We start from the raw sequence: 26,968 nt of genomic DNA on the forward strand, positions 1-26,968 counted from the left end.
TAGAATGATCAGCTGATTTCGGGTTCGCAGCTCATCAGGACGTGGCGAGCGGCTTCCTCCTCTCTCGACGGCGCGGCGGGATGCCTCGAGTCGGAGCCGGGAAGGATGGAGGGCAAATCGTGTCGGAGTTTTGATATTATACAGTGTACAACAAAGTAGGCGCTTGTCATCTTCCTAAACGTGGATCCACGATAACCTCTGGAATCATCGGATCGGGAATCGAATCCGCGGAATATTCCCGCTCTTGATGACGTTTGGGAAATTCTCACATTCCGGGCTCCTAAATCATGAATAATCATGAGCTCCTCGCGGTGCGAGGTCAGTGTCCTGAGAGGATTCGATTCTGAGGGGCAGATGCTTCCGAGATCGGACAGGAGTCCTAAGCATGCCCGAGCATGAGTATCGACTGGTGAGGGTGAGTCCTGAGTCCATCATTCGAGTCGACTTCTCTGAGCCAGATGATCGAAAGAAATAAAGTCGTTCCAGTAGTGACGTGGTTCAACGACTCCGTGACTCCATCGCTGCCCCCTCGATCCTCGATCTACGATGGGACTTCCGGGTACATTGCTTGGCCGGATCGAGCCCAGAGGAGTTTTCTATGGACTAGGTTAGTTTTCGTTAACTATCCCGCAGAGTTCCTCCGAGTTCGGAAATACATATGTAACAAAAGAAACTGCTGTCCTTCTCATCGACGAGACCAGACTATGCTGCTTCCAGGAGTCAGCGACGGCTGTCTCTCGGGGAGCCGCCATAAGGATACGAGCCAAACGTGCTCTCCGAGTTTATTTTATCAGCACACTTGGGCACTTTATTATTGCATCCCTGAGACGACTTCGAACGATGCTGCTCGTGGAGGCTCGATGCTTGTCCATTTCCCTTTCGGGGACTGCCGTCGGTCGACAATCATTGGAGTCGACGTGATCAGCAGCATGAACGAGGTATCGAGGTTCGGAGCGGCCCCTGAATTCTTCGCTAAGTCGTGCGCCCTGACTCGACGTCGCAGTCCTCGCTGCAGCGCTCTACATATCGACTGGAAAGGTGGATGAATCCAATCAGCCGTGAATAGAGATATTGAGTTTCGCTTACTGTGGACGGAGAGTTCATATCATGGATACTCCGCGAGAGCCGCCCAGTTCATTCGGCGTAGCTCCCGAGTCTCTCGGGATCAATCGTGGGCTCCGACACTCTCTTGGACGCCTCGAAATCTCGTGAAAAGAGGCTCATCCTTTTCAGTGAGATCGGAGTTATACTCTCCAACGACGTCGGGGCGAACCATTGTTCTATGCCTGTTCTAGCGAGGCGTTTTTAAGAGTAGGTCTAGTTCTGGAGATGGCATTGATTACCCCGACATCTGCCATCGTTGAGGACAATGTGTGTCTCATGGAAATTCGGGCACCATCTACAAGGAAATCAGTCGGCCTCAGAGCTGCAATCTTCATTTGACAACATTCATCTCCACAAACGAGAAATACGGAATTGTCTCTCGCCGATTGCTGAATTATCCGTCTTTGGTGTCTGCGATTTCCACTGCCATCACAGCCCCGCTTGTTGAAGTCAAGATTGAGTTAGACTCCGGCGACGTCGGCTCAATTTCCCTCGATTCCCGCAGAATCTTCCGGGGTCCCTCCGAGACCCATCCCGCTCCAGAGCTGATCTTTCCCTAGACATGGATTCTCTCTAAATGACTCTCCGCTCTGTATTGAGGACCCCCGCGGAGGTCGAAACATTAGGTGGGCTTCGGCGTCGTCCATCTGAGTGAGAGAGGTATCCTAAAGTGACAGGAAATTTTGTCATCGGTGAATGATAACAAGTACGCGAACCGTCGATTTCCCTCTTTGGTCGATGAGGAGGGCCGCGAGGCTGAAGAGCCGAGGATCTTGTCATCGTATCGAATCTCGTTCGTTTTATCATACCAGGGAGCAGATGGGAGGGAAATTGAGCCCGAGCCGTCTCTCGGTCGTGTGGAATTCCGTCCTGCGCATACGGAACGCTTCAGCCTCCGCCTATCGAACATGTTCCACCACTCACTTAGGCTCGGCGGTCATTCACGGACGGATGAAAAATTGGACTTTCGCGCCGTGAACCCTCTCCACTCACCGGAGAGGGTAACCCGTGCTTCGGAGCCTTCGAAGCAGTGGGTTAGCGCACCATGAGAACAAGAGTTCCCTTCCGTTTCCGCCGCCGCTGCTGGTTCCTTGCCGTTTTCGAGGCGACGTCACACATCGTCTGCAGGAGAAAGAGCGGTAGGAGCTGCTGGCGCCGCCGCTACGGCTTAGGAACCGCTTAGCTTGTCACAGTACATTTCAACTTTCAGTTGCTCTGAGGGACCGCACTGTGCACTTTCCACCGTCAACAAGTCGTAGCGCGCAGTTTTCTTACGGGGACAGTGCTACAGTTCGGGAGTCAAACATGGAAGAAAACGAGCGCCGCAGCGGCTTGTACCTCATCGGGATTCTTCAGCAGACCCTTCAGGTTAGTTCGATCGATCGTCTTGACGAATTCCGTGCCTTGGGGCTGATGGTCTGTGCATTACAAGTCGGGTGCGCGTTCCATCGGGAGCCATGCCCGTTCATCGCAGAAAATTTGAAAAGAGGTGTTCGCAGATAGAAAGACGAGATCCAAAGTCTCGACAAGTATATTCTTGCTTCAGTTACGGAGACTGACTCATCGTTCGAACGCTTCGGTGAGCAACAACTACGAAGTTCGGCTGCATCACTATTCCCTCTGGGTGGCGGGACTCGGTATGCTCGTTCTTCAAAGAGCTCCGAACTGCGGTCCAAATCTGGAATTGTCCAAGCTTCACTATCATTCAATCAATTGAATGCCGAATGATATATCGCGATCTCTCCCAGCGAAGAAGTGCGTTGAAAAATATTGACAAGGCTGTTGAGCAAGCACCGCGTGAAGGTAGCCGATGCTGAGGATATCACAAAATGGGCGAGTGGACGATGGGAAGTGCCGATTCCATATCTAAGTGTCGCGGACGAGGCAGTTGGAAACACTATACAGAGCGAGACATCCCTCGATCCGAGAGAGGAAAAACTCCCGCCAGACTCAGCACACGCGCCGTGATGCGACTGAGATACTCGACAGATGCGGGAGCGGAGATTAGCTATACGCTTGCGACTTATCGTAAATTGGAAGAGAACCTTTGCATCGATACAACTGGTCATAATCCTAGGCCCCGTGTCGTCCAGTGGATGATTTCATCATATCTCGATGCCAGGCTCTGTATTCGTGTAACCTCATTTGAGAACGAACGGCGGATAGAGAATGAGGTTTGTCGGATTCTCCGCTCCAGACTGCTTCATTAATAATTCGTGAACAGTCTTGCATCGCCGGTCGGTTCATCCTCGTTGCAGTTTTGGAGACCCCTATGTCGATCAATCCATCGATGCGCGTCGAGTTTGAGACTGAAATCGCTGTCAGGAACTTCGGCGGGACGCAGGATTGATGGAAGCGTTCCATGTGAACAATTCCATCAGGTCGGTGTCTGAAGTGACGACTGGGAGATCAGCCGTACATACTCGAGTCAAGTCTAAATTTAGCTCCATTATCTACATTATTACGAAAGACCCGTTCCGCTTCTAATCTTAGAGTCTACACTAAGACCGTGTGATTTGTTTCGAAGCTCCTCCACGGGAGAGGCATCGCTTGCCGTAGCTAATTCACGTCTTCTCTCGGATGACACGATTCTGGCGAGGAGCTGATCGACTTTCTCCATCGGGCCGTGCTCATCGAAACATCGTTCTCATCGCCGATGGAGAACAGGCCATGAGGATATTCTTAATCAAAGCTGCGCATATCTCCTGAACTTCTTGACTCGTTTTCTCACATCGGTTCCGAACGTTTCTCGGGTTTTTCGGCGCCGGTAGTGTGCCGAATTCCAACATGCGTCTCTATATGAATCCTCCCTCACATACGACTTCCTCATCTCAGTGGCGTATCCAGGATTTTTTCGGGAGGGGCGGTCAATGTATTTTGGGGGGGAAGCGGTTCGGGCTCCGGCCGCCCCTTTCACATGGGAGGTATAGGAAGATCGAAGCATCACGAGGTGGGTGGCGATCGCCCGATCGCCCCCCCCCTGGTCACTGCCTCATCTATGATCAATCATCACATATGGATCCGCCATATATCGGTGTTGTTCATTGCCAGATTCTGGAGCGTCGCCGAAAAGCGTCATTATTCCAGAGGGGTCAGGCATTTACCCGGAATTTTTGAGCGGATAATCATTCCGCGTCAAACACGCTCCGTGTTTCCTTATGGGTCAAAATGTCGGGGAAAACGAGTAGACGTGCTCCCGCAATTAGGGCCTGCGTTGACGCTCCCCCCGGATGGTGAAGCGAGTCTCGCATACTCTGATTGTTTTCGGCAGGCGAGATCAATCGATGTAGAGTACGGATGCAATGGAACGGTCAGGCGGAGGATGCTGTCAAGTGTTCAGAAGACCTCCCCTGAGATTCGCGTTCTCAATCTAGGAATTCAATTTTCAGAGGTTGAATTATATCCTGTTTTGCATTCGAGGGGGGCCAGAGCCTCGGAGCGAGCTTTCAGGTCAGAATGCAAATTAGAAATTTGGCTTGAGCCTTCGGAAGGTTCCAGTCATCGACCGATAAGGGTAGGGTCAGCTCGGATCGCGAACGGGCTCCCCAGAGCCCGGATAATCTCCGTGTCTCTTCCGAAGATTCCCGATCATATCGAGAAACTTGCGAACGAGTCTTAAAAGGCATTTATCGAACATAACACGGATGAAACCGCTCTGAACTGTGTGTACGGCCCTAGGCGCGTCTTTCGAGAGAGAAATCCATGTAAGGAAGTTTGCCTCCGGTGTGAATGAGAGTATAAGCGACGTTTCCCCTCTGATCCCGATGACCTCTGCGAGGCGCCTTCCGGGCTGGACTTTATCTGAATTCTCTCGTGAGCCTGTGACTACATTTGTCTGCGAATGATGGCAAGGACTAAGGATGTCGCCTGCAACTTCGCTGTTCCGGCGAGCTGCCTTGACATATGAGTTGGAAGTAGAGCCGGGGCTCGTTTCGGATTTCGGGCGCGATACCCAAAGAGAATAGGGCTTTATGGAGTGACATCTGACCCGTCCAACTTGGATTGGGCTTCTGTCGACGCAGGGAACTTATCTAGTTTGCTTTTCTGTTCTCCTTTGCGCTTGTTCACGAATGACCTTGATTGATGTGGGAGGGGGTGGACTCCGGTGGTCTCAGCCTAGCCCATCTCACGATTAGAGGATCAAACTACACAATTCGCGACTCCTCCATTACACGCGGTTGGGAACCTACAAAAGGCAATATATTGGGGAGTCTCTCATTGTTCAGACGAAGATCAGATATTGGAAGTTCACCGTCCGAACATCTCGGAGCGATGAGAATAATGGGGATCCTGTTTCTTTGCAGAACAACATAGACTACTTTGCATGTACCTGTCAAGACGATTTCACGCAGAATTTCGTGGAGTTGCTAGGGGCTCTCGGAGAGCTCGAGAAAATCGCTTCGCAAATTCACGGATTCGCTTTCAAATACGACTACGATGTTAGAATTCCTGCTAACGGATACCGGACCTATTGCCTCCTCGGTGAGTAGACCAATACAATCGCGAGTCGAGCTTTTGGTGGCTCCTTGACCTCAATCCTGAGGGAGCTTTACTTTGCTGAGGTCGTCATGCGCCTTACACCGGATAGATCCAAGCTGTTGCCTTTGACTTGATCCTCATGGATGAATAAATAATTTACCGAATATTTTGATTTGCAGTGGAACGATTCGTTTCCAACACTCTCGATCTCAGTAGACAAATCGTCGAAAAACGAGATTCTATGTTCTTCCGAGCAGGAAAATTTGCAAAGGATGTAGAGGTAAGCCCAACGTAAGATTGTTCGCGAATTCATGTTCTATCCTCGCTTTCGAGCCCTTCCGATCATGAACGGAGGACTCGCTGGCGGCGAGGAGCAGATCGAATATATGTTCGTCGTCCAAACCATATTCTGGGTTTTTCCGATTTTTTCTCCGATCTGGTGCCGAGTTGGACCCTCTCAAAGCGGGGTTGAATTTTTTCTTCGGCAGGTTCGAGTCGTGGCTTGCAAGGAACTTCGGAAGGCTGGTGCAATGCTCTTGACTTTGGCAGCCAAGTCCGAAGGAAACAACTTGTTCATCTCCGATCCCGCGGAATTCAAAGTGAGCTGCTGAGGCCGTGCTAGGTCGAGAGACAGACGAGGGTTCGCCCCAGACCAATCTCGCGCTCCCTCACTGAATTCTGTCGTCTTCTTCCTCAGTCCCTCCTCAAAGACTCGACATCGTTTGACAAGCGACCCTTCTTGGGCAGGATGCTCGGTTACCCACTGTGTGAATCATTGCAAAACTGCCTCAGCGCAGTCAGTATTGCCATGGCCACCTTCTCCGAGCAGTACAAGAACGAATCGAGCGTTGTCGCGTCATTTGCGGCGTCTCTGTTCAATTCGACAAAATACGGGATGGATATCGACGACCGCGCCGAACGAAACGCCACGATCATCAAAAACGGCGGCATCGACTTCCTGAAAAGCTTTTGGACTCTCAACGAAATGCCAATTACCAAGGTGAGGCCACATAGAATCTATGCCCCTCGTGCTTCTCCCTGATGATTCGTGGGGGAGGACGCGGCGGGGGGTCAGAGGCCGTTTGTGCGAGGATGACGTTCATGACGACCATGTTTCCCTCCAGAGAATCTCCGGTTGGATTAGTCCGTCTCTCGAAGTTTGCGAAAATGTCACTTTGCCCCTAGTACCTTTGAAGTTAGAGCGGAGGGGTGAAGCACTCGACGTTCCGTATCCGTCTTCACACCTCCCGACGCAACCCGTCAAGGCACTCCTGTTATCGCACGTTTGGCGGCAGGGTCAAGTGAGTGCATTCCGGCCTATGAATTCGAGGGAAAATCGCAGTGTTCGTCAGTCGGTTCGATATCGAGCTCATTGTACTAATTGCGAAACTTGCTTCCTCGACGTAAGGACGCCCTCGCGGGCACGCCCCCTGCATCCGCGTACGAGTACCCGCCCACAAGCACTATGTTTCTGCACTTGCATGGCGGCGGGTTCATCGCCCAGTCTCCGGAATCGCACGAAATCTACCTCCGGGGATGGGCGTCCGAACTTCAGATGCCTCTGATGTCAATCGATTACTCCTTAGCGCCAGAAGCGCCGTTCCCGCGCGCCCTCGAAGAAGTTTTCTACGCTTACGCTTGGTTGATCAACAATCCGTATGCCGTGGGTGAGCCGGAATCCCATCTCGTTTATAGATTTAATTTTCAGAGTTACATATACCGTATGTATGTCCCGGTACTCATTCGGTCCATTCCATTCAGGTTGGAGCGGCGAGAAGATCGTCGTAGGAGGGGACAGCTGCGGTGGCAACCTTGCCATTGCACTAGCGCTGAAGTGCATACACTTAGAAGTCCGACCCCCCGATGCTTTATTTTCAGCCTATAGCCCTCTGAATTTGAGGCTGTCACCGGCGCCATCGCGTCTACTTTGCTGCATGGATCCTTTATTGCCCTTCGAGTTTCTCCTGCTCTGCGTACACAGTGAGTATTATGAGCCCCGGCTCGGGGATTGGCTCCGAGAGCTCAATCGCAGCTTTCGCAGAAGAACTCGGGAAATCGGAGGGGGCTCGCAAAACATTTTTTGCGAAGAATTAGGCCGAGCACAAAAGTTTCAACGACAACAATCTGACGGAGAGGGGCCATATTCACAGGTTATGTTGGCGTCGACGTCAAACCGAACGACTCGGGGAGTCCGGTCAAGGTTTCGTCCCAAAACCTTGAGATTAGGATCGATAACGGTATTAATGAGGTAGGGATTCGGATTTCTCTCTCCTTGGATTTCTCATAAGCCGCGAAAGGATCGCGAGAATCACAATACTCCAGCGACTGAGCTGGTTCGAATTTCCCGACCAGGACCCCCAGCCCGTCGGAGATTCGGGTCAAGAAAAAGACACTATACAAGGAATCACAGACGCAGTCTACGATACGACGGCCAAACTCTATCAAGTGAGTTGAAGATCAGAAATTTCGTAAGGAGGGCAGTGAGGGAGGAAGAGGTCTTCTCGGGTCGGGATCTTCAATCGGTTATTGTCTTGGATTGGGATTCCGTATGATTTTGCCAAGCCTATAGCTAGCGTTTTCCTCAGGATCACTTTGTCAGACCCCTCGAGATGTTCACCGGGACGAACCAAGCGTGGCAGAGTTCACATTGGTTCTCTCCGGAGAATCCCAACGCTCAGGAAATTATCGATCGGATCGATGACCTGGCGGCTTCGCCGTTCATTTCACCTCTCCTGGCGGATGATCAACTCCTATCAAGATTGCCTCCAACCTATCTTCTGGTAAGCGACCTCACAGTGCTGAGAAATATCTGCTGCCTCCCCCTCTCCCCTGCTCGCTCTGTATCGAGCTTGATCCAGCTTCGAGTTGCAGTGCGGAGATCATGATCCTATCTCTCTCGCACAGGGGCTTCATTTAGATCCATCTCTGGACGATATGGTGAGCTTCGCGAAACGTCTCGGACGTTTGGGCCGGTTCGTCGAATTCGTCGTCCTGGACCGTCTTCCACATGGATTTCTGAACTTCGTTCCATTTAGGTGAGCCGAGATTTTGATCTCTTCACCCATCTTCTCAGAGAATCCTCACCCATCTTCTCCATCATCGATGATTCCACTGGTCCTAACACAAGAAAAATCCGTAATGCTCGTGTGTTTCCTCTTCCGGTTTGCAGTACGGAAGCCGCTGAAGCCTCGAAAGTATGTTGCGACATGCTACGGGATGCCTTCGCTCTGGTTCCCCCGAATCCGATAAATCCACTGGAGGAAGTTCCCCTCTGAAATCTCATTTAGGTACCTTGTTCCATGAGCGGGGCGTCGTGAATCGTGAATTTCGGAGTCAATCGTCGCCGAGCGGTGAGAATATCCTCAGGGCCTCACCAGGAACCTGACTCTGGGTCTCCCACGATTCTAAGCATCAGTTCTTCTGGTTCCCAGACTGACTCTATCATATGACTGCGGTGTCCCGAGGTGGCGTTGGAGGATGCGTGAGATATTCTCTCCGAAAAACGGGTCCAGTCTTCGAGCGTGATGGAAGAGTACTCCGGGATTCGGAAAGCACACCTTTTAGTCAGCCGCGCTATCGGGTAGCATTTATCAATGAGACTAGACTCCGATAGCTGAATGCGGGAGAAACCGTAACTTAGATCGGTAGGACAACGATTAAGTGCCAGAGAACAGCTCAGTTCCCAACGAAAATGAGCAGACAGCTCAATGACCCTCCTCCGTCTACAACATCATTCAGCTCTCTACCGGCGACCACGAACGTCGGATGTCTGTCTACCTGAACCCACTTCGAAGGTCGACCTATGTATGATATTCTGTTCGATTTGTTGCTATTGAAGTCGCCGCTCCTTGTGCCGGGCACACGAGAAGCACTCTCCGGAGGACGACACCTTGTTGAATCATGAATCGATTGATGATTTGTGGTAGGATGCATTGTTTCTGAAGCGCGGCCATCCTCTGGTGTGTAGATCGTATGAGGTATTTATCAGTTGCAGGACTGTCTGGTCCATCTGGGTCCTATGCCTCCCTTTGGATATCACATCTCCGTCGTCACAGTCGCGACTGAGAGCCCCGTGACGATTCATAATCTTACGATGAATTTATCATCTCGAATAGTACTCGTTCTTCTCAAACGTCGCACAAAAACTTCATTTATCTTTGGGAAAACACTGATTTTTGGATAACAATTCATTCGATCTCCTTCCCGGCCCTCGACTTCTTTGTTAGAATTTTCTTCGCGGTCAGAGTGGGAGAAGTCGCGACCAGATTTCAGGTCTAAAGTTTTCGGTCATGGTCAAGATCAAGAGTCTCCACTCGCAAATCCGCGGAAGAGAGACATCATCGACCTTCCTCTATGAGATAGAGGGATGCAGGACATGCTGATTACGATTCGCGACGGCTTCCAATACTTTAGAGATATGTGTAATTGAGGCGCTCCAAGAGAAAGCTCAGCTGCCTGGCTGATAATTGTTGCCGACTTTGGTGTTACAATAATCATTGCGAGCTTATCGCGGGTTAAGTGATTCTTGATCTCTCGGAAATTAGGTGGTGTTGCTTCAGGGAAGAATCGTCCAAATAAACACTACTTTGCCTAGTACATATGTACAAGATTCGTGTCTTCATGCTGTTCATGGGTTACGTACCACGAGCTCCGGGGAAAGACCATCGAGCTCCCTCCCCCCGTTCGCGCGATAATGCCCCGCGATATGTATTGGAGGCGCAGTCGTACCATGGCCATATAAACGTCTCCAGATTGGACAGACTTCTCGTTTGTACCTACAGCGACCGAGCGAGGAAACCACCAGGCTCACAGAACACGCTCGCCATCGAACGGTTGAGCACGGGTTCCGTCGCGGAGCTCTCGCCCGGTCGTCGAATTATCGAAAAATGTCTCTCTGACGAGCAAGGAGAAAACCTCCTCCGCTCCTGTTCACGGAGGAGTGCTTGAATCGGTTTCTGGTTTCGAAAAGAGAAATTTTATTCAAGTTATGAATTTTTTTGTCGCCTCCCCTTCTATAATGTCGAAATTTCCAGAGCAGATCTTACTTTTAAGTTTGGTTCATAGTATACTACGTTATTTTTTTTGGTAGTTTCAATGTTTTTTTGGACAAGCCCAGAGCCCCGCATGAGAATGGCGTGGTGATTGGCGACATACCGACGGCATATAATGCGCTCGACTGGAATTGGAGAAAAAAATCTACTACACTCAGCGAGACATTTGTTTCCTCATATTACTACTTCCAACAAGGATAACAGTTCTCATTCCCTCTGTCCACGGGACAGGGAGATCTAGCCTGCCACAAGGAACGCTAAGAACTAAAGCAATAACAAATACTCGAAGAGCATGGTTCTCGATCCAGATCCATGACAGAGGTTTTCTTGTTTACGTTCCTCGACATCATTTACAGGCTCGATAATCTGTCTTGGAGCATGATCGAAGTGACTCATTGAGAAAATGGACTTATTCACCCAACAAAAAATGTCTTTTTTGAACATAAAGTACATATACATCGAGTCCAAGCGGTCCTACCATTAGGCAAATACGGCGAATTCCCCTCTCGGGAGCTTCCGACAATTCTTCCTGCGCCACTATTCGACTTTGCCTCTTGTACACGCAATCGGTAAGACACGCTCCGACCCAGGAAATCTCCCAGCAGGAGTTGGAAGGGATTGCTCCGAGTACAGGGTGGCAGACTGCCATTGAACTCTCTGTCTAAGCATGGGTTATCATATCATATGTGGTACACTGGCGGGTCGATCCACTGAACTCGAATTTCGAAATTTACAGTGCGGATGCGATCTCTAAATATTCATCGAGACGGATCAATCTACCAGGGAACCACCTGAAAATCAACATTTCTAAAACGGAACGAAGTTTTACAAGGTGGGAGCGTCATCGGCGTAGGGAGCGCCTCACTCAACAATAATTGTCTGCCCGCAGTTGCTTCGGGGGCGTCATCCTGGACATGACGTCATACTAGAGAAAAACCGCAGTATTAGACACCCGCGAACCTCTCAGTCACAGAGCACGGATTCCCATCATTGAATTCGCTCGTATGAGTCCGGCATCACGGAAAGGTCGGGTCTCCAATTTGAATGAGGTTTCCATGCGGCACCGAGTTCAGCGTAGACGCACAATGTCCTTGCGAACGGACCGCCAACGCCATAAGAAAAGTTTGGATTGCGCATTAGTGTCTGATCGAACCGCTTCGCGCACCACGTTTACCGCGCGCACAACGTCTGACCCCCACGAGCAAGAGGCGGCACGAGGCGGGAATAGTTCCGACCCGACCGGAAAAGGAAAGAAGGTTGGGAGTCTCGCAGGCAAGATGTCCGCCGGCGTCCGAATCCCACGGATGGCCTCTATGAAATGAGAGGGGAAACAATAGCCGACGGCAACTTCTTCCCCCTCCTTCCGCGATAAGCTACACCAACCCATGGTCGACATGGGGAGAAGTGACTCTTGACAGAATCATAACAAGGAAGGAGAATTATCCATCATTCGGTAGGCCTCGGTTTTCGTCTACCTTCGAATCGGCGAAATCCTTCTATGCAGAATAAACAACTTTCAGACTACACAAATCCAATGAACGCGCTCATGTGGCAGCAGAAATGCAACTCAGAGTCGCGAATCATCCATCCACTCACCGTTCAACCAACCAATCAATCAATCAATCAATTATCAATCACTGACTAATCAGGCAGGGTCTCGATTTAACTGCTGACATCCTTGGTAGGCATGATCATTTCCCACTCTTCATCGTCTTCAGGCTCGGTTTTGACAGGCTCCGGAGTACGCAGCCGGACCTCCGTGTCGAGCTCGCGGGCTGGGACTCCAGACTTTGCTGGCTTCCTATCGATATGCAGCCTCGGGGCCGCATCCTCTGAATCCGTGGATTCGGTGGAAAAATCGAAGATTCTCCCGCTTCTGAACATTGCTATATCACTGTCCAAGTGGTAGTGGCCCTCGAAATCGGGCTCGCTCATCACTGTTTCCGAGAATGACCCCTCGACGTCGACATCGGAGTCCGAGCTTCTGGAGTCGTCGTCGGCGATGAATTCCGTGCCCTTGATTTCGGCATCATCGAGGTCCTCAGGCTCTATCTCAGAATCTGTCTTTTCTTCAGAGTCAGTGACGTCATCGGTAGAGCGAGAGTAATCGAACGGACTGGAATTGCAGGATGACTGTTAGGCGATCGCATTGGGAGCGGGGAGATTCTCGGTGGCTCCGTAATATCAGCGGACTATTCTCATATTCGATCTCAGATATTGAAAACCGAATCATTTCCATGAGATCCGGAGCATCTTTGGTAGCTATCCTTACTTCTTTGCGGCGTCGGGGGCGAAAGATACGACATAGTCGAAGAACTCTTTTTCGATACCCTCGGTGGAAGTGACCACGTCGAAGAGTCGCATGGGTGCAGCTTTCTCGGCGCCGACTTTGCGGAGCCTGAGATCGAACTCGATGGCCAGGGCGTTGAAGTCATCGCTCATTGTATCCCCGATGCCGAACATGGCGTATCTTAGGGGCGAAATCATACCGAATTAGTTATTTTCGACCAGAACTGGATGAGACCACCGATGATGATCGAGAAAACTCGCTTTGCTCACCTCAGGTCAGGATATCTCGTTCCCTCCTTCATCGCACGCTGCAGGTGCGAGAAAACTTTTTCCACAGAGCCAGATGTATGTTCGTTAAGAATGAAAAGAAGTACCTGCGAGCAATAATCATTAGAATGGCGATAACAAACCTTACCAACTACGAGACGAGGAGCCTGCCATTATTGTGGGGAATTTCAAGGTCTGCGTGGTTTCAGAAACCGCCTCAAAGTGAGGATTCGCGAAAACTCGACCGGACGTATCGACTGAACCTCGCGGCCGATCAGAGATTCTGTCACAGTAAACATTTACCATGTTGCGACGCATGGCCATTTCCAGGATTTCAGCCCCAGTTTGGGACAATTCGAAGCGTTCCACGTTGCCCAGGGCGCCCGCAAGTCGTTTGCAGTCCCTCTCCTTTCCGCAGAGGATGCCCACGACCGTCTTTGGGGGGCGTCTACCGTCTGCGGGGCAATACGCCACCAACATAATCCAGATGTACAACGCGAGGACCATCCCGATGAGGAGACTGCACGGACAGTAGAGAATCCACGGGAGAAGGCCGCTCAGCAGGTCCATTTCGGAACAACCTGAAAAGATCAGAATGATTGTCTTTAGCCGTGCCGTCACTTCAGGAACTCAGCTGGAATCATGTGAATCTCTTTGTAGGACGGTTTGGCCGCTGCTTGCCTCGGATAAGGCCACTTGCACTTCTCTCTCGTGACGTTTCACGCGATTAGAGAGCCGCATCGTCCTATGCATGATTACGGGCTCGCCAACAATTCCAACAATTGGAGGCCAACTGCTCGTAAATCCGCAGCGAACTCGTTCGAGCAATGAGAAAAAGACCCGATTACGGACGCGGAGGCGGCGAGCACGACGACGACCAAGACCAGATGTGCGGTCCGTCTCTCAGTCAGTCAGTCAGCGAGTCGGGCTGGTCAACGCTCTCGCGAATCTCGTCGCTCTTTCGTCACGAGGGTATTTCCCTAAAGCCAAACACCGCAACGACAACTGACTGTACCGGGTAGCGACGAGCCTACTGCGTCTTTCGGTATCGGCCGCGGCGATCTCTCGATTACGATTCTGGTGATAGTCATCAAAGCGAAAAAATTCCAGACCGAGAGTTTCTCGCTAGTCGATGTTGCCTTTCAGACGATGATCGCGCATCCATCCGGGAAAGCATGAGTCAGAGCAGTCTTGTCGTCGGGACGTGTTGCCCAAAAGCGCCGACGAACCTGGAAGTGTTCTGTCGTGAACGGAGCACTGCCCTGAGCAGTCACGCCGGCGCCGTCGGACATGCTGCCCGAGCGCCGAGCCTAAAAGGCTCGCTCAAAGCCAAAAATCGTGGAGCAGTTCGGTCGAAGCTACCACATGCTATCTCCACCATGTCTGAACCCTAGGGGAATGGCCCGAGCCAGCCCTGCCGGCTGCGAGAATAAAGCTACGGGCCCGAGAGCGCCTATCAATTGTTCCTCACGATCCTCACGTCGGAAGCATTGTCTCAATCGCCCTCCTCAATTCTTCGTCCAAATAAGCCGATACGGTCTCAAGAAGAAACGATCTGTAAAACTTTCTCGGAATCACCGGATCCGACAAAGAGATCACAATGGAAGAATAGCGACACCCCATGACGATGCACGGCTCGAGACACGACATGATTTTCAGTCGGGACCCCGTCGAAGGCTCGATGGGCTTCGCCGAAATCCACCCCTGAATCGATTAACCGGAACCCCGACGGCCATCAGCTCTCCGCACAAAGCAAACTGTAGCTCGTGGGTTCCGAGAGGACCGACAGGTCGGAAACGGTAGAAGCTACGCCCCGCGACGTTCAGGAAAGGAAGAGTTCTTCGAGCCATATGGGAATTCTCGGGACTCTCGCTCATCGACGTCGCTCATGAATGCACGACGGAAATCGGATCGCATCGCGGAATGATTAGCAACGGGTCCGTCCTGCGTCGTTGGAATAAGCGGGGGCTTATGGTCAGCGTAGATCGCGCATTTCTCGAGCGTTCACTGATTCCTCTCGGATTTACCAGGTACGCAGCGCGGGAGGGTCGCAGTGTGCTATGGCGTCTTGTCTGTTCACAAAACTTCGACGGAGGTTCGGCCCACGGTGTCGGGCCTTCAAACGTCCAGCCGGATGCGACTGGTGGCGGGGAGCGTCCAGGCCGAGGAGCGAGTCCCGAACTTGAGCTGACTCAGCAAGTTGATCGCCACCTGGTCCGAGGGGTTCCCAAACAACAGCGCGATGTTGGCTCTTCATCAATGGACGGATCGCGGTACGCTCACACGCTCGCCCAGAAACACGCACGCGCACCAGCGACTCGCTCGTCTGAGCTCTGCAACGGCGGGATATCGGCGTTGCACCAGAAAACTTTCTGAACGATGAGAAGGCAGGATACCGTCAGCAGGCAGGGCGGATTTCGGAGAAAACAACCTTCGACAAAGGGGAACGGAGCCACGGCCAGACGACCAGCGTACTGCGTCGTAGACGATGACGGCACCACCGCAGCCAGCAAGCCTGATTCCAGCAGGCGCGTAGAAGGCGCGCGAACTCTTTCAGCAGGTTAGCGGCGGCGGCTAGTCAGCGAGCAGCAGTCTGCGAGAATCTTTGCCTCCTTGTCTGCTCTGGCCGACGAACGGCTGTTGCCAAGGCGTCGTTCGCCGCCGCTGTACGGGACCGTGGTCGCCGTCGACGACGAAGACGGTATCCGTTAGAACGATGAGGCTCGCGCATCGCAGCTCGAGAAAATTTCGGGTAAACGTGCGGCACGCGTACCCGCGGCGATTGCCGAATACGGCGGAGCCGGATCTCCATAGCTTGGCCGTATTCGAGCGGTAGCTCGCTGCCGAGTCCGAAGTTCCTGTCGACTCACGACTGGCTGCTTCGTCGGATCGACTGCGTGTTTCCTCTAACTGAGAGAAAACACACAGAGGATTCTGCGCGAGACGGCCAATGGACCAGTGATCCGCTAACGACGCGCCGTTCTAGCCACAGCGCTCCTCCGCTCGGATGAGACGAAAATCGCGATTCGAGCTTCGTCACCTGTTGTAGGTGCGCAGCTCAAACTGCGGTTCCGGCATTCAGCCCGATTCGGAAGAATATCCGATGACAATTCGGTGTGAGACATTTTTCGAAAACGAGACCTGGCCGAGGACACGGTCATGGACTCTTCTTCGAAGATCCTAACCCGATGGGACTATATCAGTCTAGAGCACAAATAATCGTCGAGGCAACAAATGAGGGAACACGACGTCGGAGCCGTGGAGTCAGGGTCGTCGCTACCGGGTTCTGGCCGTGGCTCGAGCCACATGAAGCACACTGGCTACAGGTACGGGGTCTCTGTTTTGAATTGATCGAACGAGAAGAAGCCGCTCAAGGGTTGGTTGGTTCGTTCCTCCCTATCCACCTCCGATGATGTAGACACTTCGGAGCGACGAGGTCTTCCGTCTCTTTTGTGGAACACGACAACAGTCGACGAGGCTTCGGTGCTCGGCTTCGCTTGGCAGTAGCAATAAACAATTAAGTTTCTGAAGACATGCGCACCCACCGCTTAGTTGTTGAGCTTGAAGAGAAAATGCGCGTCGGCCGAAGCGTGCGCTGGTTCGATGGTTCGGAGATCGCTCGGTGGGCAGCTCGCTTGGATGGCCGCTGGTCGGTCGGTCGCTCAGTTAGTCCGTTCGTCTGTCTGTCAGTCTGTCCGTCGGTTGCTCAAACAACAACCGTACTCATCGAACAACAAGCAAGAGTGAGCGAGTGGACCGAGAAGCAGCCACTACTACATACAAGCACCGTCCGAGAGGGAGAGAACCACGGAGAAGACTGTCAGTGCAAGAGTTTGTGAAGAAACGGCAGCAAGAGCAACCAATGACTGACGGACTCACTGACGAATGTTTGAGAGTTGAGTGAGTGCTATTATGACAACAGAACATGCGATCGCAGCGACGTGCAAGCGTCGCTTCTGGACTCACCAGAAGTCTCACCACGGCTTTACTGCTGCGCGTGTTCTGTCGCTCGCTCGCGCTTTCCCGATTTCTTCCTCCTCTCTTGTTGTTGTTGCTGCAGTCGTCGCGCCTCCTCAATGTGTTGATGCGCTCTCACTGCTGCGTCGCGGATTGAAGACGGCGTCATGAGATTCTGGTCACCCTTTCGAACACTCGGTGAGCTAATGGGTTGTCGTCGATTGCCCCGGGACCGACCCAAAGCACGGCCGTCAGCATCGGAACCCCACGTCGAAGCAAGCGACCACCAGCATCATCATCATCGTCAGTCGAGCTCCTTCGAGTACGAAGCGATCAGCTGCTGGGAGCGAAAGGGGGGTCTGTAGAGAGGATGGGGTTCGAACCGGCTGGGATTTTCTGGCATGATGGGTCGGACGGCGTGCTGTCCGAAGAGACGTAACAGAGTTATCATTTGTCATCCGTTGTGAGGCGGTGGGACTGGATCTCAAATGGGTATATCCGAGATATTATTCGAGATCTTCCACCGTGGTGGGACGACAATGGCGACATTGATCCGCTCTGGATGTCTCGAGCGAACAACCGAACGGACTGTTCCGTCGCTCCTGAGATCCCCCGCGGTCGATACCGCTCGAAATTGGGTTTTCGTCGAGTCTGCCGCAGGTCTACTCAGGGAGGAGGGGGGGGGCAAAACCTGCGGGAGAGTCCAATGTAGAAGCTACATGATATCAATGATGACGTTGATCCATACAAGAAATTTCAACCTGATCGGGCGCTTCCCTGGTCCTCTCTGAGCGAGCCCGACTCGGTATCGGGATCCTGGATCCATCGAAAGGCTGTTTCTTCTATTCACGATTCCTGTCATTCATTAGGATGGATTCATGCAGTTCTCCATGGGGGAGGGGATGTAGTATGACCATCTTGACCATTCCTTCTTTTATTCTTTCACACATGGGGAGGTGTGCTCTCCCAGTAGCCCGGTGCAAGCGAATCCGGGTATGCGATCGACTCCGGAACAGGTTTCTCAACGGAGCCGGATGCGCGGGTCCGGTACCTAAGCCGGACTCTCAATATTTTCAATATTTTCGGCACATTATCATGTGTAGCATTTGTTCTCCACAGCTGGTGGGCACCTACAATCGCCGATCCGGGATCCGCAAACGAGGTTTTCGGATTTCCGGTAGGCCTAGTCTGTACATAGCTGCGATTCTCGAGGAGATGGTCAGAGTCATGAAATCATGGGATCTGCGATACTTATGTCGCCGCCGTGTCCCATCGAAACCGGATTCCGGTTATCCTCCGAAAGATTCCGAAGCCACTATTCTCGTGGAGGATGATTTCTCAGCTACGTTCATCCGAGCATAAGATAAGGATGGCACGGAGTCGCATGAGTTATTTTCCGTTGATCTCTGTCCATCCGGCGAGCTCGAAAGTGTAATCCGTCGTGAGTCCTTACCATATTCCGGGTCTTCGTTCCATGTGCTCCGGAGTCTCTCCTGTTTAGTCTCCGTGTAGGGGAAATCCTTTACGGACTTCCGAATGGCCGCCCTGCTCCTCCCTGCATCGCATTATTTCGAGAGAGAAATTATAACCGTAGAGATCTCGGGCACTCATTGCGCACCTCACACTTCTTCTACCCCATGAATTCAGGTAGCTGGGATCCGGGAATCCAGAGGCACCTTCTCTCGCTCCCGGTGGAGCTTTTCGGACTTTTTTTCATTTAAAACACCAGACAACTGTTCCAAACTCCATCACTAATTTATGGATATCTCAAAGTCCAAGATATAGTCATTCTAAATCGTCCAGGTCAATGACTTCAACTTCGGCCGGTTTCGGCTTGGGGGCGGCAGAGTCTTGCTGGGGCTGCTTCGACGCTGTAGAGGCCGTCAGGCTCATCCTCAACGTTTCCTGCTTATGCGCTTTCGTGGATTTGGCGATCGATTCTAGTTTTGCCACTGGAATTGAAATAATGTGGAAGAGAAATACCCCATCGCCATATACCATATGCATAAACATCGTGGGTTCGTCATATATGTTGCAAAACCTAATGGAAGGCGACGGCGGAACCCGGATTCAAGTCCATTTCCGTGGGAAGTGCCGCGACGAGCTGTATCTATAAATCCTAAGTGAGGCTTTCGTGCTCAGGGGCTTCAGAGGAATCGAGTGCCTCGGTAGAATATTTCTCTGGAATTTCCTGACAGGCACGAGGAGAAGAGCGGGACTTGCTCGCGGGCACACTTATAGGAAATTCTCGATCGAACCCATGTGCTTTCCGGGAATCGGAATATGCGCGGTCGCTGAACTTTTGAACGCGGAGAATATTTCTCGTCGAGGAAACGTCATCCACGAAGATCACGTGACTTTCCGAAACCGTTCAACGGCGGAATCGGAGAACTGCGTGCCAAGTTTTTGAACGATCAGCAATCGAAGAGCTTCGATATTGAGCCGGTGCGCTCCATGGAATCTCCTCCTGACAATATTCAGCTTAAATCTGGATCTTCCCGAGAATGGATGATAGGCCCACACACGTCGTTCAATGTCCTCCCCGATGTCCCCGGGAAAACCTGAAGGTACTCGTATCCTCCTCGTTGGGTCAGGACATATGGACTACCTCTCCCCTTCCTCGCTCCACGATCGAAATATCGCATATCTACGCGTCGAAGCTCACCCAGATCAGAATTTCTCCTCGCGCAGAGTAGCACATCATCTGTTATGACCTTCTGACGTTTGGCATGCTTCGCGAAGGCTTCCAAATCCGTCGCCAGAATGGGGAATCTGCCAAGAAGCCATCGTTGAAAATGAGGAAGCTCTCGATTTTCTACGCGGCGCCGTTAGGATTTCTCCCTTGTCGCAACTAGTATCTGCATTCTTGCAAACTATTCGGTTGCTCCGCATTGAAGGCCTCATCCTCACGGGACCGTACTTTTGAAAAACTAGGAGTCCAGCCGCTGCGATCACCTCGCGAGAAAATTTTATCGAAGGCAAGGGCTCCCCATAGGCGTCGCGAGTCACTTCTTTGGCGGATGTTTCGAGAATTTTGCCCACCGAGTATTGTACGGCAGCTTGGTATCTCAGACGTGTGTCGCGGTCCATATGAGACATCTGGAACATAATTTCGATTTTTATTCCCGAACCTCATGCACGGAGGACATTCGCACCATCTCTAAAAAAATCTGGTCGAGCATGCCCCAGTAGGGGGTGGGGCGCATTCACCGTGAAACACGCTAGGTCTAGAATTCTCTTTTCTGACCTGGACCACGGCCGGCAAGTGATTTTTTGAGGGAGGCTCATTCTGTCTCTCGGGAGCAACTGGTAAAGTAAGTCGCGCCCAGCAAGAGAATAAATATTTTACTCGGTCGATTTTTTCAAAATTTTATTCGAGCTCGCTCGCAGCATCGAGCGACGTTTTTCACAACGCTCCTCCTCGCTCCCTTCTACAATCACCAGTCTTCTATTTTCCACCACTCTTACTAATGGAATTCTCTGTCGATGAAGACTTCAAGGCAGTGATTCGGACGCGATGATGTCCTTCAAAAATGCGACCTCCTTGTCGAGTTTCTCCTTTAGTTCTTTACGCATGCCTCTGAGGAGCGCCATCTGCGCACTGTTCCTCAATTCTCCGTCTCTATGTTCCTTGTCGAGGGTCTCGGCGAGCATGTCCAACTGAGTCCTATAGAAGTGCTCGAGGCCTTGCATATAAATTTTGTGTTTGTCCGCTTCGCGATACCGTTCGTCCGCAAGGTTCCTCTTCATGCTCAGGAGCTGTTCTTTCTGAATTCTCATCGATTCCACGAAAGTTTCCCGTAGGAGTTTCTCCTCAGCCAGCCGCATCTTGGCTTCCTTGCTCCTCTGCAATCTCTCGGCCTCGAGTTGGACGTGAGCTAGCTGGGTCGCTTGAGTTTTGGCGTGACTTTGTAGGTTACGCACCGTGTGCGTAATACCTGATGGACGAAATGAAACTCAGGTGAATTACTGCGCATATGAGTACTGATCGTGAGGGATTCTCCAGCTGATTCAGCTGGACTCGGCTCCTCTCTCGCTCTACCTTAAAAAAAATCCCCCATTTACCTTTCTGGGCCTTTAGGAGGGAAACTCGGTTCTGGGCGACCGCCTCAGCTCGCATCTGCTTCACGCGGCTGGTGTGGGATTCGATGAGATTCTCGTAGTCGCGCTCTAATTTTCTGAAGCCGGACTCGGATGCACCGTGAGACTTCATCCATTGTAAATGCTGATCGTATTGTTTTCTAAGAACGCGTACTAAATGAGGCGAAATCGTGTTTTCTTCGACGATTGTTTCCTCGACGATCTCCTCGTCTCCTCCGTTTGCTCTCTGCGTCTCGAGTCCATTCCCTGGTGGCGGCATCCTCTCCGGTTTGAGGCCCAGACCGACAGGCTTGATGACGTTTTTGTTGTGCGCCGGAAACGTCTTCCGCGGCGGCGGTTTATTCCTACAGCATGGCACTGTCTGGTGGAATTTCTTCGAGGCATCTATCGCGTTCGCTCTCAGAGCTCGACGAGCTTCGAGGCGCTTTCCAGCGGCGGCTGCCGCGCTGTGATTGACTCTTTGAGCCTTGGACGGTCGTAGGGGGCACGACGATTGCGGATTTCTCTCAGGAGCAGCTGGTGGATGCGCTTCGTTGATCGCTCCGATGCTTGACGTTGACGACTCTTCCTGTTCCCTAGACTCGCTGAGCTCCGATCCGCTGTCCGATGATCTCACGCGTCGGTGATTCGAGAGATATTCGCAGAGCCGGCAAGCGATATCAATTTCTTGAGTGACCTCGGAGAACAGCGTCGATCGACTTCGGGACGACAACGATGACGACGATGCGGAAGCTAAGAGGGAATCTCCAATTATCGGAAGTAATAAACGAGCGTGCGACGGGAACATTTGTTGAGGCCGATTCCGAAGAAACACAATTGTCACGGAAGGATGCATGCATTCAGGTTTCTGCTGAGGCAAGGGAAGGTTCGTCTATTCTATACCTGAATCGCAAGTGCTGCATGAAGTTTCCGAGCTGAAGAGGCTATCGCTACTGGAAGAGCTCGAGCTGTCCGAAGCACTCGCGCTATTCGAAGCCTTCAAGGAACTGAGGGCTGAATGTAGGCTGGTCTGACAGCTCTCGGCGGTAGTCATCTCGTCACTCGTAGACGTGACACTGTCATCTCGCAAATGAGCGCAAGTCGTCAAGATCTCGAGGAGATCGTAAAGGGCCTCATTCTCGCCTGCCGCAAGATCCGCCGGTTTGATGTGATCAAGCGGAGCGTGCACGACCTCATCACCGAGGATCGCGAGCAGCTTCGTTAATTGCTCTAGAGGAGGCAAGTCCGACGGAAGCTTGATCGCTGTGACGGCTGTGAACAATCTGACGAGCAGCGAGGTCGTAGGTAGCTCCACGGGAATGTCGACTTGATGGCAGAGAGTCTCAAGCAATTTCTGGGTGGACTCAGACGTGATCTCCATGCCCTTGCCGGAAACACCTGAGAGGCGGATACAAAGGCTCGAGAACCGAATATTGTCGGCAGAGACAGCCGGAGGTGCGACGCGCGCTCTGGAGACGGCGATTTGGAGAAGATGGAACAAAGCTCGGCCGATTTACAGATCTGGCTGTGGTGCGGGGAGGGTTGTAGCGAATCACAGTAATCGAAGGTGAAAGGGTCCTGCGTCTCGTCAGAGATGTGGATGGACACTGTCTTCTCCCGGAGAGATAAATCAAGTCCGAGTCGCCGAGGTTCCACCAAAGGAAAATAGAGAGGTTTCCCACATTTGTCTCGGGACTAGGACCGTTCTCTGATGTTCAAGATTCACAGCAATCTAACACAAGTGATGAACTCACCTGTGCCGGTAGAGATCCTGTATCTGTGCGCTGAAAATTCTCCCTCAGTCTGAGGGTTCACCCGTCACGGCAGTTGCGCGCTTCGAATTCGATTGCCGACGCCAGATGATTTTCAAAATGGAGAGCGCGCCAAAGGGACAGACGGGCGATGGTCGTCCGAACTTCACCCATCGGGAATCGACGTTTCGCTATTTCCACGTCCGTCACACTCAAGTTGCCTCTTCGAGGTTCGAACTTCAAAGATGTGAGAATATATTTTACGGCCTGAAGGCAACAACGGCGTCCTTCCGAACGGTAGAACGTATATTCTAGATACCGTTCAAAATAACGAATGTCGAGTCTATGTGAGACCCGTTGAGAAGAATGCCGGGAAGGAAACTCAAAAATAGAAATCTAACTATATAGTTGATATCGCTCCGCTTGCGAAAACTTATTCGAATCGGTCAGCTGCTTATGTTTTTCCTTGAGTCCTGCCGGATCGATCGCGCTGATCGATAACGTTCAGAAGAACGTATGTTGTTGAGTCGTCGGGTCGCATCTGTGTCTCTCTCTGAATGATGATATTGATCTTTGCCGACCGTTTCACAGTAACGAATCGGGCATCGCGCGGTTCCTGGGATGCCCTTCGATCTCTGAGTCCACTGACCCCGAAATCTACGGAATCGGGGATTATTGTTTGTTCGGATAATCGTCGGACTCCCATACACTGAGCATGGACGCTCATGAGTCACGAGAATCGAGTCCGAAAATCATCGGACTTCAATCCCAAGCAAGAACCGAAATCGAAAATTGATTATCATTGGACTCCCATCCACAGAACATGGAGGCTCACGGGGAACGAAATCGAATTCCCTTGTGGCTTAGCGGACAGAGGTCCTTCCGTTCTAAAATGCCGGGATTCCCCATCCCGAAGATTCTCAGGACCGAATTCACCTGTGGCCTGCGAGGTACGTCCCTCTCGAGGGATTTCACGCGTACCCTCACGAAGGTGAAATAATCTTCACGATGTTCACCGGATACGGAGACAATATCCGAAAAGTCGACACATTGAGCTCAACGAACGATCCCGAGATCCTGGATCTCCGATAGCCTCCGAACTCCGAACACGTAATACAGTGCGTTGCAGATGAGTCTCGTCTGAGACTGGCTAATCTATCTCAAAGTCGGCGAAAGTCGGCTCTAGGGTACGAAGAGGAGGGATTTCATCGAGTCGCGCTCGTCGTCCTACGGAGCCTGCGAGAACTCAAGCCAGCGACGAAGCTCGGTAGCTTCCTCGTTCCTCGCGATGATTACCTTCAGACGCTCGATGGGTCCCCTCGACCAAGTGCTGGAAAAGAATCTCGAATCTCGACACCCAGAAGACTGAGATGTGGTGCCAGCCTGTAAGCGAGCATCCCTCGTCCCCAGATCGAGATTCACAGATTTGCCCCGGGGCTTTCGAAGTACCTATTATATGCTCGCGATCGTGCCTCGATTGAGTTTCGAACCCGAGCGACATACGAAGTAGGTCTCCCGGCGAGCGATTTGGTAGACAAGGTGAATCTCTCTTCGAGGGAATATCCTCGAGCCGGAATAAAGTATTCTCCATCCACTCAACAGCTTAAACTGATCTGACATAGGACCTCGGTACTGGGGAACACGGGGGCTTCCCAGGATGAGCTATGTTTTAGCTAGAGGAGGTAGAGGATAATGAATAACGATGGTGTGCCCGATCAGGTGATCAGGCGCGCAGTGACGGAGAAACAGGCGCAGACCTCTACTAACTAACACCCTCCCGTGCGCATGGGCGAGTCGTCGATCGCTTTTCCAGTACGATGCATGATCTAAACTTATCCCACGTCGATGGAAATTACCTGGAACGCATTCGAGAATGACTTCATGCCATGCTTGCGGGCAGGGACCTACTCCTCATCGACTACCCCTAACCCTTGGTACGAGGTTCGCATGCATTCGGGGAGGTCGGCTTGCGGCATGCGAAACGGTCGTTCCGAGATTGTTCAAGATCGTCGCATCGTTTCTGAAACACAACATTACGACGCCCAAGCAGGATTGTGCGCCTGACCTGATCGATGCAAGGGGCGAGTTTCGGATATATTCTACCTGTTTTCGAATTGATCGCAGTCGGACTGGTCAGCTTAAAGTATTCTGTATGAGATTATATCTCTTCGCGCATGAGGGAAACTCGGATACACTTACGAGACTCTTTTTGCTCTTCCGAGAAGTCTCTCATAAGCGAGCTCGACTGTAAAGATATAGATCTTGGATCTTTGCGAAACATTTTCCAGATCTTCGGAGCAGAGTCGCTCATCTGGGTAAATTATGCATGAGGTTTCCCGAGGGCCGGGGTTCCCACCGCCGTAAGAGCTTCTCGAAAATGTCCCGTGAATAGTTTATCGTTTTCTTCCAACACGATCCTATTCCAACAAGACACAATTGAGAGTTGCTTCAAGTGTTTATTTCACCGTAGGTCGGAGCGTAACTTTGAAAATGAAAACAATGGAGAGTTTCGGACTCACTAAAAGGGAGACAGAGAAAGCATCGGATCAGGGTTTGCTGCGGCGTCAAGGAACTCCAGCCTGCGCAGAGGAGAAGGGTACGCATGAAAGTAATCCTTTGAGTACGCCAGTCAGACCACAGGCAGCTTGATGACTCCGCTTCTAGAGTCCCGCGTTCTACCGATTGATCCTCCTCGGGGCTCGAATCGAACAATGAGAGCCAATTTTATTCTCTCCATGATTTTATGGGAGTATCCTTTCAATGATACAATGACGGGAAAAAGGATCAAACGATGAAGTGCCTCGAACAAGCTTATTAAACTCAATGCCTTGAGCAAGGAGATCCACTCGTAGCTCGGGATGTCAGACGTGTACATCATCCATTGAGACGTGATACCCGAGTGCAACCACGGTCCTGGAGAAGGGTCAAAGACCTTGTCAGACGAGGAAATTAAAGTCTCGGTAATCCATATTCTGATGGACCAATAGAAGCTCCGAGAATCGGAATTGTAGTTCTGTCGTAAAATGTCTGCAGCAACAGAAAACAGCTCAGAGCTGAACGATTAGAACTTTAAGACAGAGAAGTGCAGAGCGTATTGTCTTGTCTGACTCTCTTTGTGAGCTATAGTTACAGAGGAAAGCAATAGGCGTAGTGAAGGGGTAGATAAAATGCCAAAAAAGGATTAATGATGAAAGTCGATCATATTCCGAATCACTGTCTAATACGACAGCGCCGCCGCTTACCCCAATTGTGAGGGATATCCACGAGGAGCAGTGCCACAGGCCGACCCACCGAGTCGCTTCAAATACAGCCAGAAGCAATCCTAAAGGCACGCCCGAGACAAAAGGTTACAGCAAGTGTGCCCCACGGGGAGGAATGAGCTCCCGAGACACGCAAACTGCAGGGTTCAAATCTGGAGACTTGGCCGCTATACGCCTCGAATCTTGCACCATATTTCTTTCGTCGACCGCATCGGCGACGTGTTTACTATCGATTTTGCATCGAGATGCCACGATTTCCGTCTCCTCTTCGTTGAATTCGATGTCGCGCGAGAACTTAGCGAACGTTTTCACTTGGAGTACTCGTTTCAATGCTTGAGCGTAGTTTCCTTCGATCGACGAATTGTGCCACTCCATCTCCTCAAGCTTCTTCTTTCCGACCAGATGCGGCAGTTTTCTGAACCAGCACCTTGACAATTCTTTCGTGCCGTTGTGGGGAATACTCTCAAAGTCGTCTAGCATGGATATGAGTCGTTTGTGCGCTCCGGGATCCCAGTAATCGATACTTCCGTTGATGAAAAGTGCACATCGATACGGGGATGCGAGAGAGCGCTTCTCATACGCGAGGCAAGCCGGATCACGGTGATCCTCAAACCATCTCCCGCTAAGCACGCGCGCGATGGTTCTGAAAAACGGGGCTCGGAAGTTGTGAGAACGCGTACGGCATCTCATTGAATCTCACGTCTCTGAAGTGGGGCGTTGACTTCAGCGC

General features: G+C 51.6%; 4 protein-coding genes across 4 annotated transcripts; 1 reads left to right on the forward strand and 3 right to left on the reverse strand.

Annotated features, from left to right (window-relative positions):
- The first annotated feature begins 2,288 nt into the window (after positions 1 to 2,288).
- Hsl (hormone-sensitive lipase) lies at positions 2,289 to 9,184 on the forward strand. The gene is made up of 14 exons (XM_003740917.1): positions 2,289 to 2,472; positions 5,409 to 5,586; positions 5,763 to 5,863; positions 6,072 to 6,182; positions 6,281 to 6,583; positions 6,708 to 6,884; positions 6,992 to 7,250; positions 7,345 to 7,563; positions 7,734 to 7,831; positions 7,936 to 8,028; positions 8,169 to 8,363; positions 8,488 to 8,618; positions 8,753 to 8,933; positions 9,015 to 9,184. Exons 1-13 carry the CDS (start codon positions 2,410 to 2,412, stop codon positions 8,856 to 8,858), a joined length of 2,034 nt encoding a protein of 677 aa, XP_003740965.1. The 5' UTR covers positions 2,289 to 2,409; the 3' UTR covers positions 8,859 to 8,933; positions 9,015 to 9,184.
- Positions 9,185 to 10,548: 1,364 nt separating this feature from the next.
- On the reverse strand, positions 10,549 to 16,933 carry LOC100899174 (uncharacterized). The gene is made up of 5 exons (XM_003740918.2): positions 16,736 to 16,933; positions 13,494 to 13,771; positions 13,194 to 13,297; positions 12,907 to 13,104; positions 10,549 to 12,750 (listed from the first exon to the last, which is right to left on the reverse strand). The coding sequence occupies exons 2-5, from the start codon at positions 13,758 to 13,760 to the stop codon at positions 12,297 to 12,299; spliced, it is 1,023 nt and encodes a 340-aa protein (XP_003740966.1). The 5' UTR covers positions 13,761 to 13,771; positions 16,736 to 16,933; the 3' UTR covers positions 10,549 to 12,296.
- A 1,947-nt stretch (positions 16,934 to 18,880) lies between these two features.
- LOC100899317 (centromere protein S) lies at positions 18,881 to 23,071 on the reverse strand. The gene is made up of 4 exons (XM_003740919.2): positions 22,982 to 23,071; positions 20,068 to 20,246; positions 19,813 to 19,919; positions 18,881 to 19,099 (listed from the first exon to the last, which is right to left on the reverse strand). Exons 2-4 carry the CDS (start codon positions 20,244 to 20,246, stop codon positions 18,933 to 18,935), a joined length of 453 nt encoding a protein of 150 aa, XP_003740967.1. The 5' UTR covers positions 22,982 to 23,071; the 3' UTR covers positions 18,881 to 18,932.
- LOC100899459 (uncharacterized) lies at positions 20,505 to 26,718 on the reverse strand. The gene is made up of 4 exons (XM_003740920.1): positions 26,346 to 26,718; positions 22,131 to 22,625; positions 21,213 to 21,980; positions 20,505 to 21,085 (listed from the first exon to the last, which is right to left on the reverse strand). The coding sequence occupies exons 1-4, from the start codon at positions 26,716 to 26,718 to the stop codon at positions 20,643 to 20,645; spliced, it is 2,079 nt and encodes a 692-aa protein (XP_003740968.1). The 3' UTR covers positions 20,505 to 20,642.
- Positions 26,719 to 26,968: the final 250 nt, after the last annotated feature.

Source organism: Galendromus occidentalis, unplaced genomic scaffold (assembly GCF_000255335.2).
Source record: "Galendromus occidentalis unplaced genomic scaffold, Mocc_1.1 scf7180000077089, whole genome shotgun sequence".
Taxonomy (NCBI): domain Eukaryota; kingdom Metazoa; phylum Arthropoda; class Arachnida; order Mesostigmata; family Phytoseiidae; genus Galendromus; species Galendromus occidentalis.